This window comes from Crotalus tigris, unplaced genomic scaffold, assembly GCF_016545835.1.
Source record: "Crotalus tigris isolate CLP2741 ecotype Arizona unplaced genomic scaffold, ASM1654583v1 scf7180000018371.15429387391:27106975, whole genome shotgun sequence".
Taxonomy (NCBI): Eukaryota; Metazoa; Chordata; class Lepidosauria; order Squamata; family Viperidae; genus Crotalus; species Crotalus tigris.
Window position 1 is genome coordinate 19,278,969 of NW_024096970.1, and position 15,261 is coordinate 19,294,229.

Genomic DNA, 15,261 nt, shown 5'->3' on the forward strand with positions numbered 1-15,261 from the left:
ATGAGTATGAGTAAAGTAACTAGTGTTTTCCAAAGATACAATATTTAGAAACTGAGACTCTTCATATATTGTCTCGACCAAGGATTGAACACTCTGACATTTAAATACCTCTGACAATCTCACCATTAAAAGTGAATTCAGTTATAATTGGCTGGATCCACACAACACATTAAGCTATAAACTGTTTATAAGCAAGGAATGTTCTGAAGATATTTTGGGGTAGGTTTATGGTAATAATGGACCTCTGGTTCTCAGCTAATATAACCAACATATTGAAATAGTAACAGATGGGAAGACAGTGGGTTGAATCAAACCAATATTTGTTACTGATTTTGTAGACAATTTACAGTGCAGTGTAATAATACATAATGTATTTGAAAGCAACTCTCAGTGCACATGGGGAAGGACTACAACTGCAGAGTAACTTCAAAAGAGGAAAAAATTTCGTTGCTTTGATCCTGTTGGGAAGCTGAAAATTATTTGCTGTCTCCTTTAAAGGCTGCAACTACGAAATCAGTAAATTTAAAAAAAAATTCTAAAAACAGATTTGGTAACCAAGCATTTGCCATGACGACAGCCTTCTGTTTGTAGAATGCCCTTAACTGCAGACCAGAAGGATAAATTGCTTAGAAGGAGCCAGAAGCTTAAACAAATTTGGTGCAATGCACTTGGTGGCTTCCATACCTGGTAATGATGTGATATTTTCTTTTCCATTTGTTTACATGCTAACAAAAATGGTGTTTTGTTGAGGAAAGTTTGATCCTGACAACTCAAACCTGTTCTCTCGGTAGGAACTGGAGGTTATCCGTTTAACAGTTTTGATTTTGAACCAATCACAAACTGTCAGCCAGAACATTAGTTCCATTTAGTGATTTACTCTCAGAAGCTATATATTGTAAGTATAAAGCAAAGATTATCAGAATTATTCTCTTTGTAGTATGCACTTCATTGTAACATAGTTTCTTCTTAGGATGAGAGGATTGGAATACCTTGTATATTTGCTGATGTAAGACAAAATAGGCGGAAAGACATGGTTGGTTTATATAATATTGGACAGGCTGGAGATTTTTCTACAGCTTAAATAAGTTGTCCTTGAGATGTAACTCAGATTCCCAGCTGTGTATCCTGCTGCATAGATGATTTGTGTTTCTAGTTTTATATCTGGAGGACACCTGGATTAGGAAATGCTCCTGTGCTGACCAGCTTGCATAAGAGTATGAGCTTCTCTAAACTGAACTTGCGAATGTGGTGCTGAATGTGTGGTACTTACGACTGATCTTTAGATTTCCAATCATTGTAGCAGCCTCACGGTCATGTGATTGCAGTTTAAAAGTAAAGTCAGTGGGAGAACTGGTGGGATGTTGCAGTCATGTGAAGATCCTCACTTAACAACCCACACGGTCTTCACAACAGCAACAGGGACTGCCAGAACTGCCGTAGCTAAGGTTAAAAGTCTGATCCCAATTGCCTTTGTTAACCAAGGACTACCTTTATTGTGGCCTTGCTGATAGTGGCCTTGCTCCATTTGAGGTTTTCATTTGTGGGGGCATGGGATGGAAGGGGCAATACAAGTGATGAACTATGTCACATCATATACTCTGTTGTTTACATAGTTGCATATGACATGGGTACAATAGGTCAAATGGCTTAATTTGGCAACAACCTTTTGTTACCTTGTTTGTATCTTCCTGGTTCTAAACATATATTTATATATTTATATTTAAGACTTATTCAGTCATATATTTAAGACTTATTCAGCCACCCATCGTATGGACCATGTCTCTGGGTGGCTTACAAAGAATAAGCCACTCTGCTCACTGTCACTCATTCCCTCATTCCAAGAAACAATATTCCCCACACATCAATAATCAACTTTACTGGCTTCCAATCTCACTGTACCCCAGCCCTTCCAGGAAGAGCCAACTCTTCAAGGGTTTCAAAGGCCAAGAGGGTAGGGTCCTGATGGTCTTCAAGGGCAGCTTCATGTAGACTATATTGCAGTTATCCAACCAAGAAGTGATCAGCAAGACCTCCCAGTCCAGTAATGGGTGCAGGTGGCACAGAGGGTGAATTTGTGCAAGGGTCTCCCAGCCATGGCCAATACCTTGAACAGGAGCCACAATCCAGGAGAATCCCCCAAATGTACACCAGGTCTGTCCAGGGGAGTGCAACCCCAGCAAGAGCCAGAGAGGATGTCTCATCAAATCAAAAGACCCAGAGTCACTCTATCTTGGTAGAGTTGAGTTAGAGTCAGTTTCTCACCATAGTGGGCAAGACTATCTCACCAAATACCAGTGCCCCTGTTGATGCTTATTAGATACACCCTTCTCATTAGTAATATCAATAGTTTCAATAAAAAGGTATGTTAAATCTTATATTTTTTATATTTTAAATAATATCTATTTTATGAAAAATTTATTTATTAAAGAGATTTATATGGTTGCCCAACACACTCTATTGTTGTAGTACTATTAAAGTAATATGTATAAAAATATTTTCATGTAACAAATGTTTAGGGGTCGACATAATCTGAAAACTTCATGCAAGGCTAAAGAGTTTGGAGACCCCTGACTTTCCTAAAGAATTGTTTATTAATAAATGATCATTATAAAATAGATTAAAAATAAAAACTGTCATTACCCTTCCCAATTTCTAGGTGCTGAATACATATTTTATAGCATGTGCCACAACTGAACTGTCTCTTGCTTTAATAATACACTAGTGCAATGGATGGCCAACAGGAGTAATTTCTATTATAATTTCAGTTGCTCTCAGCATACACTTGAAATGGCCAATATTATGGCAAACCTAAAGACTTTCCAGCCAGAATATGGGATTGGGGCAAATGAGCCACTGTTTCATCTGAAGTCTTATGCCAAAGGATTGATGGTGAATGCTTGTGCCCATGCACTTTTCTTCTGCAAACTGCTCAATGCCACCAAGTAAGGCAAAAGATCTGTGTGGTGTGTGTGTGTGTGTGTGTGTGTGTGTGTGTGTGTCTCATGTCCCCTGCAGCCCATTGTCCATAAGATCTGACAGAATAGGCACCCTTCTAGTCCCATCTATTAAATCAATGCTTTGTAAACTTCAGGACATTCTATGAATCATGGAGATTGTCTGTTACGGATGTTTTCTTCGGGCAAATCTGTGGAAGCCTCTCCCCTGCAATTGTTTTGTTTATATTGTTTGCTTTTAATCTTTTATTTGTCTCAGGCAAATGAATGGTCAAAAAATTTTAAATTATAAATAAATATAAATTATATTTTTAGAGCAAGATAACATGACCGGTAATGTCAAATACATTAGGAATTACTATTAGACATTTGAAGAATTTATAGCAATATTAACAAAGATCTTGAACTTTCAACTGTGAATAATAGCAATATTTAGGAATTCTAAAATGTTATTTTGGGAGGATTAATAGGATGTTCCAGTTGTGAAAAACTCTCAAGAGGCATATTCCCCAACTTCCATAAATTGGATTAAAAACAAAAGTGAAAATAAAACAATATTATTTAACCCATGCATACAGTATTGGAAACAATAAGTTGGAGTCAAATGCCTTTCCTCTGTCAGAAGAAACACGTTCAAAGCATTCCAGCTACTGATGAAATAATCATGTTTTAATAAAATTTCTAAAAACCAAGAAGGTATCCAGGGGATGCTACGCCAGACAGAGAGTGTAGGCACCGTGAAGATTTGATTCTGTGATCCCTGTGGCTGGCATCATCTATGTGAAGGAGCCATGGGTCCAGGAAGATCCCAAGTCACTAACAGCAGCAATGTTCCCTCTCCTATTATTACATTGGATAGTTCTTCTGCTCTAAATGGGGACTGCTGTTTGCTGAAAAGAACAAAGAGACAAGCAAGACTACATTATATGAAAAAAAACCAATCTTACCTTTTCAAGGCTAAAATTTAAAAGTTCCATCCATCTGTCCTTATATGATTTCCCATTCTCTAATAGCTCTTACTGACTGTCACCGAGCATGTTGTCATTAGACTGCATCATTCTTAATGAATTGGATTCTAGTGGTCAGGGTGACCTTAGCCAAAGCGGAGTAGAATGAAACTGCTGAATTTTGGCAAATACACTTCTAGTGATGTAGTTTAAAGTGACCATTTTTCTTTTTATGGACATATCAGACTTCTGACTCAAATTCAGCATATCATTCCAGGATATTTTTTACACAGTTGCCTATTCACACTCTAAGAAATAGGTAGCATTTATTTTACACTTTGAATTTTATGTTTGTATATATAATAACTGCTGTTTTGGGATTTCCCTCAGACAGAAAGAAGAGAATTGTAAGGATGCACTCACTGGTTCCCAACCTTCTAAGGATAATCAAAGACTGAAGATTGGGATTATTGGTGGAGGCCATCTTGGGAAACAACTGGCCAGAACATTGTTACATTTGGGTGCCATTTCAGGAAAGAACATCCAGATCTCTACAAGACAGCCAGAAACTCTATGTAAGAATCAGGTGCTTGAAAGACAGACAAGAAACTTTCTCATACACAAAACTCAAAAGTTCTTTCTATATAGTAGTAGAATTCACATTCTAATCATATATTGCATATCCTTTGTATATCTTTCTCCACAACTACTCACCCTTAGTCTCAGTTTATATTTCATTATAGCAACTCATTGATTCCTTTTCTTACTTTCAACTGTTGACTTTAAACAATTATCAAGCAGAATTATGAAAAGGATTCACAAAAAGTTACCATAACAGTTAAAAATAAGAGCTGATACGCTCATTAAAATTAAATATTTTAGTTACAGTAAGATTTCTTGCTGCCAAATCATAGGAAACAAATACAAAAAGTCTCAGAGTTCATTTAAAAGGGTTAATCTTTGGTTGCATCCAATGGCACCTTTGCCTTGCGGAAAAGTGCTCCAGTTTATGCTAAGCAGGGAAATGAGTGTTTGCTAATGACTGGCTCAGTTAGCTGCCACTTTCTCATTGAAAAATCAAATTTGTAAAAACAGAGGTGCTTTCTTTCATCAACATTACCATAGGAATTCTTGGGATTCAAAAGAAAAATGAACTCTATAAAATCAAAGTAAAATATAATTTAATAACAACCTTTAGATTATAAGTCCTTGACTATAATCTTTTGTTTAGCGACCATTTTAAGTTACAGAGGCATTGAAAAAAATGACTTACAACCAGTACTCACAACCATTATAGCATCCCCATGGTCATGGGATCAAAATTCAGGTGCTTGGCAACTGGCATCTATTTATGATGGTTGCAGCATCCCAGGGTCACATGATCACCATTCACGACCTTTTCAGGCATCTTCCAACAAGTAAAGTCAAAGAGGGAAGCTAGATGTGCTTAATAACCACATGATTCACCAAATTAAGTGATTCACTAACAACAGTGGCAAAAAAGAGATAAGATTTAACAACCATCTTGTTTAACAATGGAAGCTCAGGTCCCAGTTGTGATCATAAGTCAAAGGACTATCTGTAGAAGAAACTGGATGCCGTCCCTCCCTCCAAATCACATATTCTGGCTTCTATTTGTTTTCATCTTTTTAGAAGTAATTTATAATTCTCTATTAATTTCATCTGGAGTAGTTTTATTTTATAGTATAGTAGTCCAAGAAATATGATCTTTATTATGTTTATGCACATCAGTATACAACAAATAAATGCTGTCTTTATAAAGATATGGAGCACATACATTGCACCAGTGATAGGAAGACTGTTATTGTGCTCTCTGTGTTTTCTTATTTCAATTCCCATAATCCCTGACCACTAGTCATCCAAACCAAGACTGATAGCATGGCATGAAGAAGATACTATATGTATCTTTAGTGGGATCCTTGATCAGCATAAAGTAAAAATATAAAAAGTATAAAATCAATAATTATAACATAAAACCAATTGTTAAGGATAATAACTATATAGACTAAAAAGAGTGAACGACAGAAACTATAGCTCTGCTATAAGATCAAATCTGTGCTGTCTAAAAAAAAGCTAAAAGAAGAAACTGCAACAGCAATAGTCTCTGGAAGACCAAAGAAGTGGAAATGGACAGCCGTAGTGTGATTGTTAGGTATGAGCTGTAAATCAAACAACCGGAGGTGTTGTCTACCAAGTTCAGTATTGTAACAAATTAACATGCTTATCTTTCTGGAGATTTAGAAGGAAACTAAAGACTGAAGACTCTTCAATTAAAGTTTTGTTCTATGGAAGCAGAAATTAAACATTCCCTTTTCTTTATCTTTTTTTTTTTTTTTAGTAGAATTCCACAAGCTGGGAGTTGAGTGTATCTATAACAACAAGCAGTTGGTAGGCTGGGCAGATGTTGCTTTTCTCTGCTGTCTTCCATGTCATCTTCAACAAATATGTTCAGAAGTTCAGGATTCTCTCAAAAACTCATGTATTATATACAGCCTGGTCACAGCAATCCCTTTGAGCAGGTATGGCACATTATGATATTAATGCTAATATGAATTGGGAAAAAAAATCATGCTTCCTCCCACGTTTGTTGCTAGAAGTGTCCAATATACGAACCTATATATATATGAACGTTACATGAGCGTAATCACCAGAAATGGAATTTGGCCGTGCACATCTTAGGTCTTGTATATAAAGAACTCTTTTCCGAAATAGTGAAAATCAGGCTTGAGTATTAAGGGTATCCCCACTTCTAGCTAATATCCGTATATTTTGTGGTTACATTTCAGTGGTATAAATAGGGCTGTTGTTGAAACTGAGCTTATATCTTTTTTATTGTGTTCATGTATAGTAGAACAAGAAATCAGTATATACATAACATGCTCATTCTGTGTATGCACAGTATATAAGCAATAATTGGCTGAAGGCAGAAGCTGACAATAGGTAAGATCCATAGATGCATACTTTTCACACACTTGCATTTTGATACTTAACCCAACTGCATAATTTAAGATCTTATTTACTTTCAGACTGAAGCAACTTATTTCCTCCTGTTCAATCTTGAGGCCTCAGTATAAGTGCTCTGAGAACAGCTCTTTTCACATGTGGGAGGCTAACAGAACAGTTTTGGAAGCCCTCAAAAATACAGCAATTATCCAGGCGACATGTCCTTGCAACTCCAAGAGTAGGTGGACTTTTGAAAACCTTGTGAAAAATGGAATTTTTTCGCTTGTTCTTTTTCGGCTTATAGAATTATTTGTGTCCTATCCATGCAGCAGAATGAGATGGTAAAGATGGCTATAGAAAGAAAGGCCAAATGTTCAAAGCAGGAGCAGCACAAACATTTTTCCTTTATTAGCTTGTATTTTACAGTTTAAGCTTTAAACAATTTTTTTCCAACTTGGTGTTTTCCATTGGCCATTATGACTCAGAGTGATGGGATGGTAACAGGTTGAAGAAGGCTACTAAAGCGGCATGGTGAACTAAACATGAAAGAAAATATTTCCTTTTTTTTCCCAGGTGAAATAACTGTCAACGTGAAGTGGCTGGCTGCTGTATTTTATGCAGCTTTAAATAGCTATACACAACAGCATTTCTCCTACACAAAGGCTCTGGGATTGCTCAATCAAGTATGTTTTTGTGAAGGCAATGCCACCACCTCATCACCATTTCTAGTTTGTGAACATTTTATCAACCAAGCCTTTGCTTCCTCCTTGGCTGCTGATGAGTAAGTAAAATCCAGTGGAAAATTGTTGTGTTTAATCTTGTTTTATCCAACATTTTTAACACTGATAATGCATCATTTATGGAATTTATGAGTGGCTTAGTTTTTTTAAGAGAAATAATATGAGTCACAAGCCACAGGAGTTTCTATCCTCACAAGCTCATCCAAAGTCTCCCCTGCCCCAATCAAATCCCCAGTAACACATCAGGATTCCAATAGTATAAGAGAATGGTGCTATACATGCAGGCTTTTTTCCTCCCTGTACCTCAGCTTGAGACCTATCTTGGTGCATGATACCCAATCTCTTGGGTATATACAGTTTGAGTTCTTGTACAAATCAGCCTTCATTTTTAGTAACTTGACCCGTCTTGTTTCAGACTGGGCTGCTTCTTAAAGTTAAGCCATCATATGGAGGCTACTGAAAGCACAATTTGCACTTATAGTAAATTGAAGGCATTTCTCTTATGAGTAATCCTGAATGTAAAGCTGATTTTATGTACAACATTATGTACTGTAAATATGTTCAGGCTAGCGCAGAGGTTCTGTATACAGGTAGTCCTAGACTTATGACTGGTTACTTAGCAATTGTTTGAAGTTAGGACCTACCTCGTAAAAGAGAGTTACAAACCGTTTCAAAGTTGCAATGGTTACTCCCCTACCTATGGCCACATAATTGCACTTTGAGTGTTTGGATAGCCATTATGACAATCTTGGGCTTATAACAGGTCTTCACTGGCCCTACCTACACGGCTGGCCATCCATTACATTTGGCCTTTATCTTGGATAAGATAGTATGTGATCTAGTTCTGGGGAATATTTCCTGCAGTCTCTTTGTCATGGACAGCTCAGTTTCTTGTGACAATGAGATTAACTGAAGCTACTTGCATCTGCAGAAAAGAAAGGTGAGTTAAGATGCTCAACCCCCAAGTACCTGATGGAATTTAGGGTTTTTAAATAATGATTGGGGATTTTCCCATCAATTTGGACAGCCATTCTGTAGAGTGCTTTGTTAATCTCTGGAATACAGAGGCAACCATGACAAGATTGTCCCCCTAATAACTACAAATAGCAACTAAAAATATAACAAAATAACTCTTGGATGAAGTATCTTAAAAATAAAAAAAAATGATGGCACAATCTAATTACAATACCTTCAAGCAAAGTTCTGTCTTCAGCATTTTTCTGAATGCAATCAGGAAAGGGACCAATTCAGAGTTCCCAACCTTTTTTAGTTCCTGCTGTCTTTACTGATTTTTTCTGACCCAAGGCCAGAACAGTGAACTAATAGCTAATATTTTACATAGTGATAGATATGAAGAACTGCTGTGCTTACCTTGAAATTTTTTTTAAAATCCCAGGGCAGCACATACATATTTTGGGATCTGCAGGGCTGGTGTTATTTCCACAGGAAGATTTTTCAGAGAACTAAGTACCTATTGGCTTCAGTTTCTTTCCTTCCCAAAGTAGGGTACTAGGAGCAGGTTCTGTCTAGATGACCTGCTTGGAGTCAGTGGTAAATTGCATATATGCAGATAGAAATGATAGATGTCTGAAGAATCTTTATAGACTAGAGCTTAATCATTAAATATATAGTATTCCCATTTCCATTCCTTTACCTCTGTAATGACAAAACAATACTGATTTATTGTATAACTTCAGGATCTATAGATAATAGAATTTTCTCTTCTAGTTCCTTCCCCTGGTTTGATATAACAACTGTACAGCTAAAAGACTCACCTCTTAGCCAGCTTCTTGAAACAAATACCTCTCTTCAGGAAATCATTGCTTCATCTTATTTTAACATGATAACAGCATTAGCCATGAAAAGTGAAGATTTGACGACTTCTATGACTAAAAAGATACCACTCTCAGCAGTGCTGCTAAAACCCACTAAATCACTGATTTTTCAAATTGATAAAATTCCTGCAAAGAAAACAGAAGAGACATCTAGTACTGATTCTGAAGACTCATAAATTATCCAAGCTGTTAGAAGTGGAAAGATTTTTTTGCTCTCATTTTTAACATTAAAAAACTTTGGAAGCAATGTCTACAATGGTATTATAGGAATTTAAATGGTAAATATTAATGAAAGCCAATGGGAAATTAAATTTTGCAATGAAAAATTAGGCATAAATGCAAAATACAAGGAAAATTCTAAAAAAAAACAATTCACATGTCCACCTTTCTATATTTGTCTCAATGCAGCATTCACATGAATACACTAATGTGTTTCACTGTAATTTTGTGCACAAATTCCACCATGAATTATAGTCTGTCATATATGGCTTTTTAATTGAAGTTTGTGTTTTATTGTATCTTTTAAATCTGAAATGGTTACTCCCTTGGCATTCACTTTTCAGACATAAATTATATTCTAAATACTGTATTTATAAGTTTGGTTGTTTGATTTTTCATGTTGCTCCACCTTTGCATTTATCTAAAACTTAAGAATATTAACAAAATATAAATTGGTTTAGCTAAATATTGTTGCATTTTTATCATTATGATAATGATCATTTGTCCCAGTTTAGAATAAGATTGGACCTGCAGTGAAATTGACACATATACCTCTAAAGAAATGAAAGTTCTAAATCACATCGCTGATAAATTAGCAAATTCCAATGGTAAAATTTCTTAATTTTATATGGCACTAGAACATTTTAAGCAGCACTGCAGGACTTTAGTGTTTTTGTAAGGGATGCTGTCATGTGATCCTAAGTATTTAGAGCAATTCATTAATATATGGCAGCTGACTTGAAGCCCCATATATTCTTACAAGAGTCCTCACAGAACAAATGATAAGACTTCATCATAAGTACCAGTAAGAACAATCCTCTGTGTTCACATATGGCTTTATTTTGCATTAGTGATGTGGAAAAATTTCTGTTTTGCATCAGGAAGCACTTCCTCCATGATATTCTATTTATCAAGTTTAGGATTAGGATACTGGTTAAACTGCATCCATATGCAATTTTGTTCCCTGTGAAAACTGAAATAGAAATACAGGAAAATATTTCAATGTAATATCTGAAACATAAGAACAACGAATATTCTCTTATTTTGAGAAAAATGAACTGGTTTGCTGTAGTTCTTCATATGATGGCGTTGAAGGCTGGGGTTCGCATACATATTCTGGAGTTGGAGGCTTTGGTTCATAATCTTGTAATCTTGCTTCTTGAACAAACTGAGAATAACTAAGAGCATCACTGTGTTTTCCAGTTCGAGACTTTTGTTCTAAGAACAATCCAATGTTATCTCGAGGTGGTAGAGAGATACTTCTTTCAAAAAGTGGCTCTTCAAATTGCAGCAGTTCTCGTACATGCTTTGAAATTTCCTGCAAAGAAAAAAAGAGGAAAAAAATCTAGAAAACAATTACTATGTTCATCTTTCTAAAGCTACACAGTTGTCATTGTAGTACCCCACTAGGAGGTGGGTGGCACATAATTCACAATAATCCCATGCAGTTTATACTGTCATATAAATGTACCACTGTTATGTGTAGTTTTGGTTCTTAATCTTTTATATACCATAAGGCTTAAAATGAGCTTTGCCACAATAAAGAAACATGGACATACAAATCCTTTTCATTCTCAGTAAGGAAAGCTGGAAAATATGTCTGTAACAGAAGAATAGCATCTTAATATGCATACATTTCTAACATTCTAATTTAGCAACTATTCTTAATTTCTAAACAAACACTAAAATACTGTAATCTTAAATATTTACCAATTAAACATCTGCAGAAAAGTCAGTACAAAAAGAGAAAATTAATAAAAAAGTAAAATCATCAATAGTCAACAGTGCCATGGCAACATCCTATCTATGTGAACAAAAAATATAATTAATGGATTCTTCCATACAGGATCCTTTTAGTTTAAAATAACTATATGGTTATTTTTTTTCCTTCTGTTCAATCACATGCAACTCTCTGAGATTGCCTGAGCAAATCCCTTGCCAAATTTTTGGCAAGATTTTTCAGAAGAGGCTTGCCATTGCCTCCTTCCTAGGACTGAGGGAAAGGGAGTAGCCTGAGGTCATCCAGCTGGCTGTGTGCCTAAATGAAGGAGTAGAATTAATGGTCATCTGGTCTTTCAGTCTGACGCCTTAAGCACTATTGTACACCAAACTGACTCTCACATAGTATTTACTTATTAGATTTTTATTCCATCTTTGTTACTTTATAAGTGACTCAAGGCATGAATATGGATAATAACTTCCTCCTATTTTCCCCAAGAACAACAACCCTGTGAGGAAGGCTGGGCTGAGAAAGAGTGACTAGACCAAAGCTGGCTTTCATGCTCAAGGTGGGACTGAAACTCACAATCTCTTGTTTTGCAGGCTAGTACCTTAACCACTATACCATATAAGTGTCTAATAGAGTGCCTGGTCTACTGTTATGATTATGTTTGCCTTTCAGCCCCAATCTAGGAGCGTTTTACAGGCTCAAGTTGCTACTGCGAAAAACTATTTCTGTAATTCTTTTTAGATTTTGCTGACAAAGAGTTAAAGGGAGATGTAACATAAAAACAGGAAAATATGAAAAAATATTATTTGCCTACCATATTTTGGTTACTTCTTCATAAAAGACAAGACTGTTGCAACTTCATCTATTTGTGAAAAATGACTGACTGACTGAATAAATGCCTGATAACAGATGTCACGAATCTGGGAGAACAAAAGTTGCTGCAGAAGCACCAAGTGTCAAATAAATCTATCATACTATGAGTAGGAAAACCAGCCTGCGCTTAACTCATCTTATTTTTTTTTGTCAGTTTTGCAATATGCACAAAATGTTAAGTATAGCATTTTCACTCTAGGAAAGATACAATGAATATATGCTCTCACCTTCATATGTTCAAAGTCAGTAATTCCAATCTGTGGTAGATTTGAACACGTTACATATATGAGTTTCCGTCCTGAGATAAAATTTGTAGTAAAACACTCCTATTTAAAACAAAATAAAAAATTATTATTAACTTCAAATGTTCTGTTCTTCCAATTAACCAGCTAGCAGCACCTACAAAAATATGAAAAAAATGATTTATGAATATCCAAGAGACAAAATTTTGGGACCTCCTTTACATTTTTAAGTGCCACTGAACTCATCTTCATATTGAAATAGGTTGATAGACCAACGAATCTAAACAAGAGATACGGAACCTAATTTTAGCTTACTAGTAGTTATACTGACTATGACTTATAAATGACGTTTTATTAGCAATGATTGGCACTTGCAAGGAAACCCGATCTTAACTTGTACTGAGGAAAGCCCAGGTCGCCGATCCATTCAGCCACCTCCTCGGGAGTCCAGGATAAATACAAGGGACCAACGATGGTGGGAGTTTTGACTTCGGCTTCGAGCAGCGATTCGGGCACGAGCATAGTTTCGGATGCAGCCGAGGGTCGGCTGCCTTCTTTGATTGAAGACTGAGACTTAAGGGAAGGATGGCGGCGGCGGCGGCGACGGCGGCGGCGGGGCAGCGACTCACCCTCCTCTTCCTCTTCTTCCTCCTCATATTCCTCTTCTTCCTCCTCTTCTTCCTCTTCTTCTTCCTCCTCCTCCTCCTCCTCTTCCTCCTCGTCTTCGTCGTCTGCGACATCCGTCCGCAAAATCGTGTTACTGTCCATCGTTCCCACAATAGGGGGAGAAATGAAGGAGGAGGGCAACTATCCCGGTACTATGACGACGCGTCCTTCCTGGAGCGGTCTCCATGGAAACCAGTACTTCCGGGACGTGTCGTCGCGTTTCCTTTCCTTGCTTCGCTCTCTGTCGTCGGGAAACGCTCTGTCGCAGCCTGACGAGGACCTTTCTCGTTTGCGGCCGGTTAGGCGGGAATTCCGTAGTGGGGAAGGCCTGAGAATCGGCCGCTCTCAGAGAAAGCAGAGTGTCTTCGGCTTTTCTCGGCTGCTTCCGGATCATTTCGCCTCTCCCCGGTTGACTTCGGGGGCTTCTTTGTCTTCCTTTCCGATGTCGGACGAACCGGCCGTTCCCGAGGATACCCCGTTCAAATCCTCCGCGCTCGGAGGCCGGGAAAGCGGAGGCAGCGGTGACCATTACTGCGCTAGCGGGGCCGAAGAGCAAGAGAAACTTGCCGCGGCATCGCCGCTCCCGTCTCTTCCAGGTACCTTCGGGACTGCAGTTAGAAAGAGGTGGAGAGGGAAATCGTTGTGTCCGCCAGGCCTCGCCTCCCCATTGGGCCAAGGGTCTCGCAGAAGGCAGGGTGGACTTGACAAATCCGAGTTATTTGCGTTTTCTCCTTGTGGTTGGGGCCTGGCAGGGAGAAATTCAACAGGTCATTTCCTTCCCGGCAGCAAGGCCACGTGAGAATGCTGCAACTTCGGTTCCTCTGTTTGGCGGACTCCGTTGCCTTTTGTCTGAAGGAAAGTAAATATGAGGTGGCCTTAGGGACTGAGGTGAGGTGTGTTTGGATGTGTATAATTAGCAAGTTAAGAAAATTGTCCTTCCCTTGCCCTTTCTCTCCTTTCCCTGCCCACCCTGCCCCTTTCATACGATGTTTAGCAGCACATCTTAATAGGCCACCTACTGTATCTGTAAATAACCCTTCTTATTAGAATATGCTTTTAGTTATGATAGAGCAGTCCCTGGAAACTTTGTCACCTGGAGAATCTTTTACTTCCAGGCCTGCATAATTGTCATCTTGCTCTTTTGTAATCTCTACAGAGAAACAGTATGCATGTCTGGGAGTTGATTATTAGAGATGCTTCTTGTATTTGGTTGATGAAGTAGAAGAGCACCATTGAAGTATCCTTAGATCTTTTGTGTACAAATGATTGTCTATATTTTAATGGAGGAATCGGTGCTTTTTCTATAGCCCCAGAACTTCTCCCTCTCTCTTTAGAAACTCTTGCATTTTGGTAGCCAAAGATAAACCTGCAATGATAAGGTTAATATCAGAAAATAGGATCTTTGTAGTCAGCAAAGAGCAAAACCATATCCAACTAATGACCAAATTTGGGGGAGAATATCATAGTGTATCATGTTGTATTTATGAGCCAAATAATAATATGGTTGACATTTTTCTTTCAGTAATGTTCTTATACTCTAACATTGATAATTTTGTTTGTGAGAGAATTCTCCCTTGTGGCACTGCAATGTTTATGTTTTCCCCTAACATACCAGCTGTTCTATAGTTAGGCTAATGTAGCTTGGTGCAACTGTTGCATCATGTAATAGTGATAAAGCTATTGAAGTTATTTGCTTTCTTGTTTTATATGCCCAGAAGCTATTGCTTTTTGCCCTGTGTATTCATAATATGTAGAATTAAGTACTGTTTTCACTAATTTGAAGATCAAAGAAACATGACAGTGTCTAGCCTGAAGTTTTATATGTGATTTTCCAAAGTAGTCTCCAGACCTTTTTAACAGTGCAATCCAATCAATAAAAAGAAGTTTGAACATGGACTCCAATATGTGCATGTTAATATATTATTACTGAATGAATATATTACATAATTAATCAGAATAGAGCTGGAAGGGACCTTGGAGGTCTTCTAGTCCAGCCTCCTGCTCAAGCAGGAGATCCTATACCACTTCAGACAAGTGACTGTCCAGTCTCTTCTTAAAAACCTCCAGTAATGAAAGCACCCACAATGTCTGA

General features: G+C 37.5%; 3 protein-coding genes across 5 annotated transcripts in view; 2 read left to right on the forward strand and 1 right to left on the reverse strand.

Annotated features, from left to right (window-relative positions):
* Window positions 1-102: 102 nt before the first annotated feature.
* On the forward strand, window positions 103-10,668 carry NOXRED1 (NADP dependent oxidoreductase domain containing 1). The gene is made up of 8 exons (XM_039351616.1): window positions 103-687; window positions 792-895; window positions 2,766-2,942; window positions 4,292-4,476; window positions 6,261-6,441; window positions 6,949-7,103; window positions 7,439-7,646; window positions 9,334-10,668. The coding sequence occupies exons 3-8, from the start codon at window positions 2,788-2,790 to the stop codon at window positions 9,614-9,616; spliced, it is 1,167 nt and encodes a 388-aa protein (XP_039207550.1). The 5' UTR covers window positions 103-687; window positions 792-895; window positions 2,766-2,787; the 3' UTR covers window positions 9,617-10,668.
* SAMD15 (sterile alpha motif domain containing 15) lies at window positions 3,606-13,287 on the reverse strand. 3 transcript variants are annotated; one of them, XR_005557717.1, is made up of 7 exons: window positions 13,133-13,270; window positions 12,489-12,587; window positions 10,463-10,977; window positions 9,381-9,566; window positions 8,977-9,261; window positions 4,325-4,452; window positions 3,606-3,844 (listed from the first exon to the last, which is right to left on the reverse strand). XR_005557717.1 is itself a non-coding variant. In XM_039351618.1 (7 exons), the coding sequence occupies exons 1-3, from the start codon at window positions 13,269-13,271 to the stop codon at window positions 10,699-10,701; spliced, it is 753 nt and encodes a 250-aa protein (XP_039207552.1). In that variant the 5' UTR covers window positions 13,272-13,287; the 3' UTR covers window positions 3,606-3,844; window positions 4,325-4,452; window positions 8,977-9,261; window positions 9,381-9,566; window positions 10,463-10,698. The 3 variants fall into 3 exon arrangements, 2 of the variants coding, with proteins under 2 accessions (XP_039207552.1, XP_039207553.1); XM_039351618.1 differs by having other exon boundaries at window positions 12,897-13,287; XM_039351619.1 differs by lacking the exon at window positions 4,325-4,452 and having other exon boundaries at window positions 12,897-13,287.
* The window catches only part of TMED8 (transmembrane p24 trafficking protein family member 8), a 16,671-nt gene continuing 14,667 nt past the window's right edge, over window positions 13,258-15,261 (forward strand). Inside the window, exon 1 of the mRNA XM_039351614.1 lies at window positions 13,258-13,765. Within this exon, the coding sequence (XP_039207548.1) occupies window positions 13,294-13,765 (472 nt within the window). The 5' untranslated portion in view covers window positions 13,258-13,293. The remainder of the gene's footprint in view (window positions 13,766-15,261) is intronic.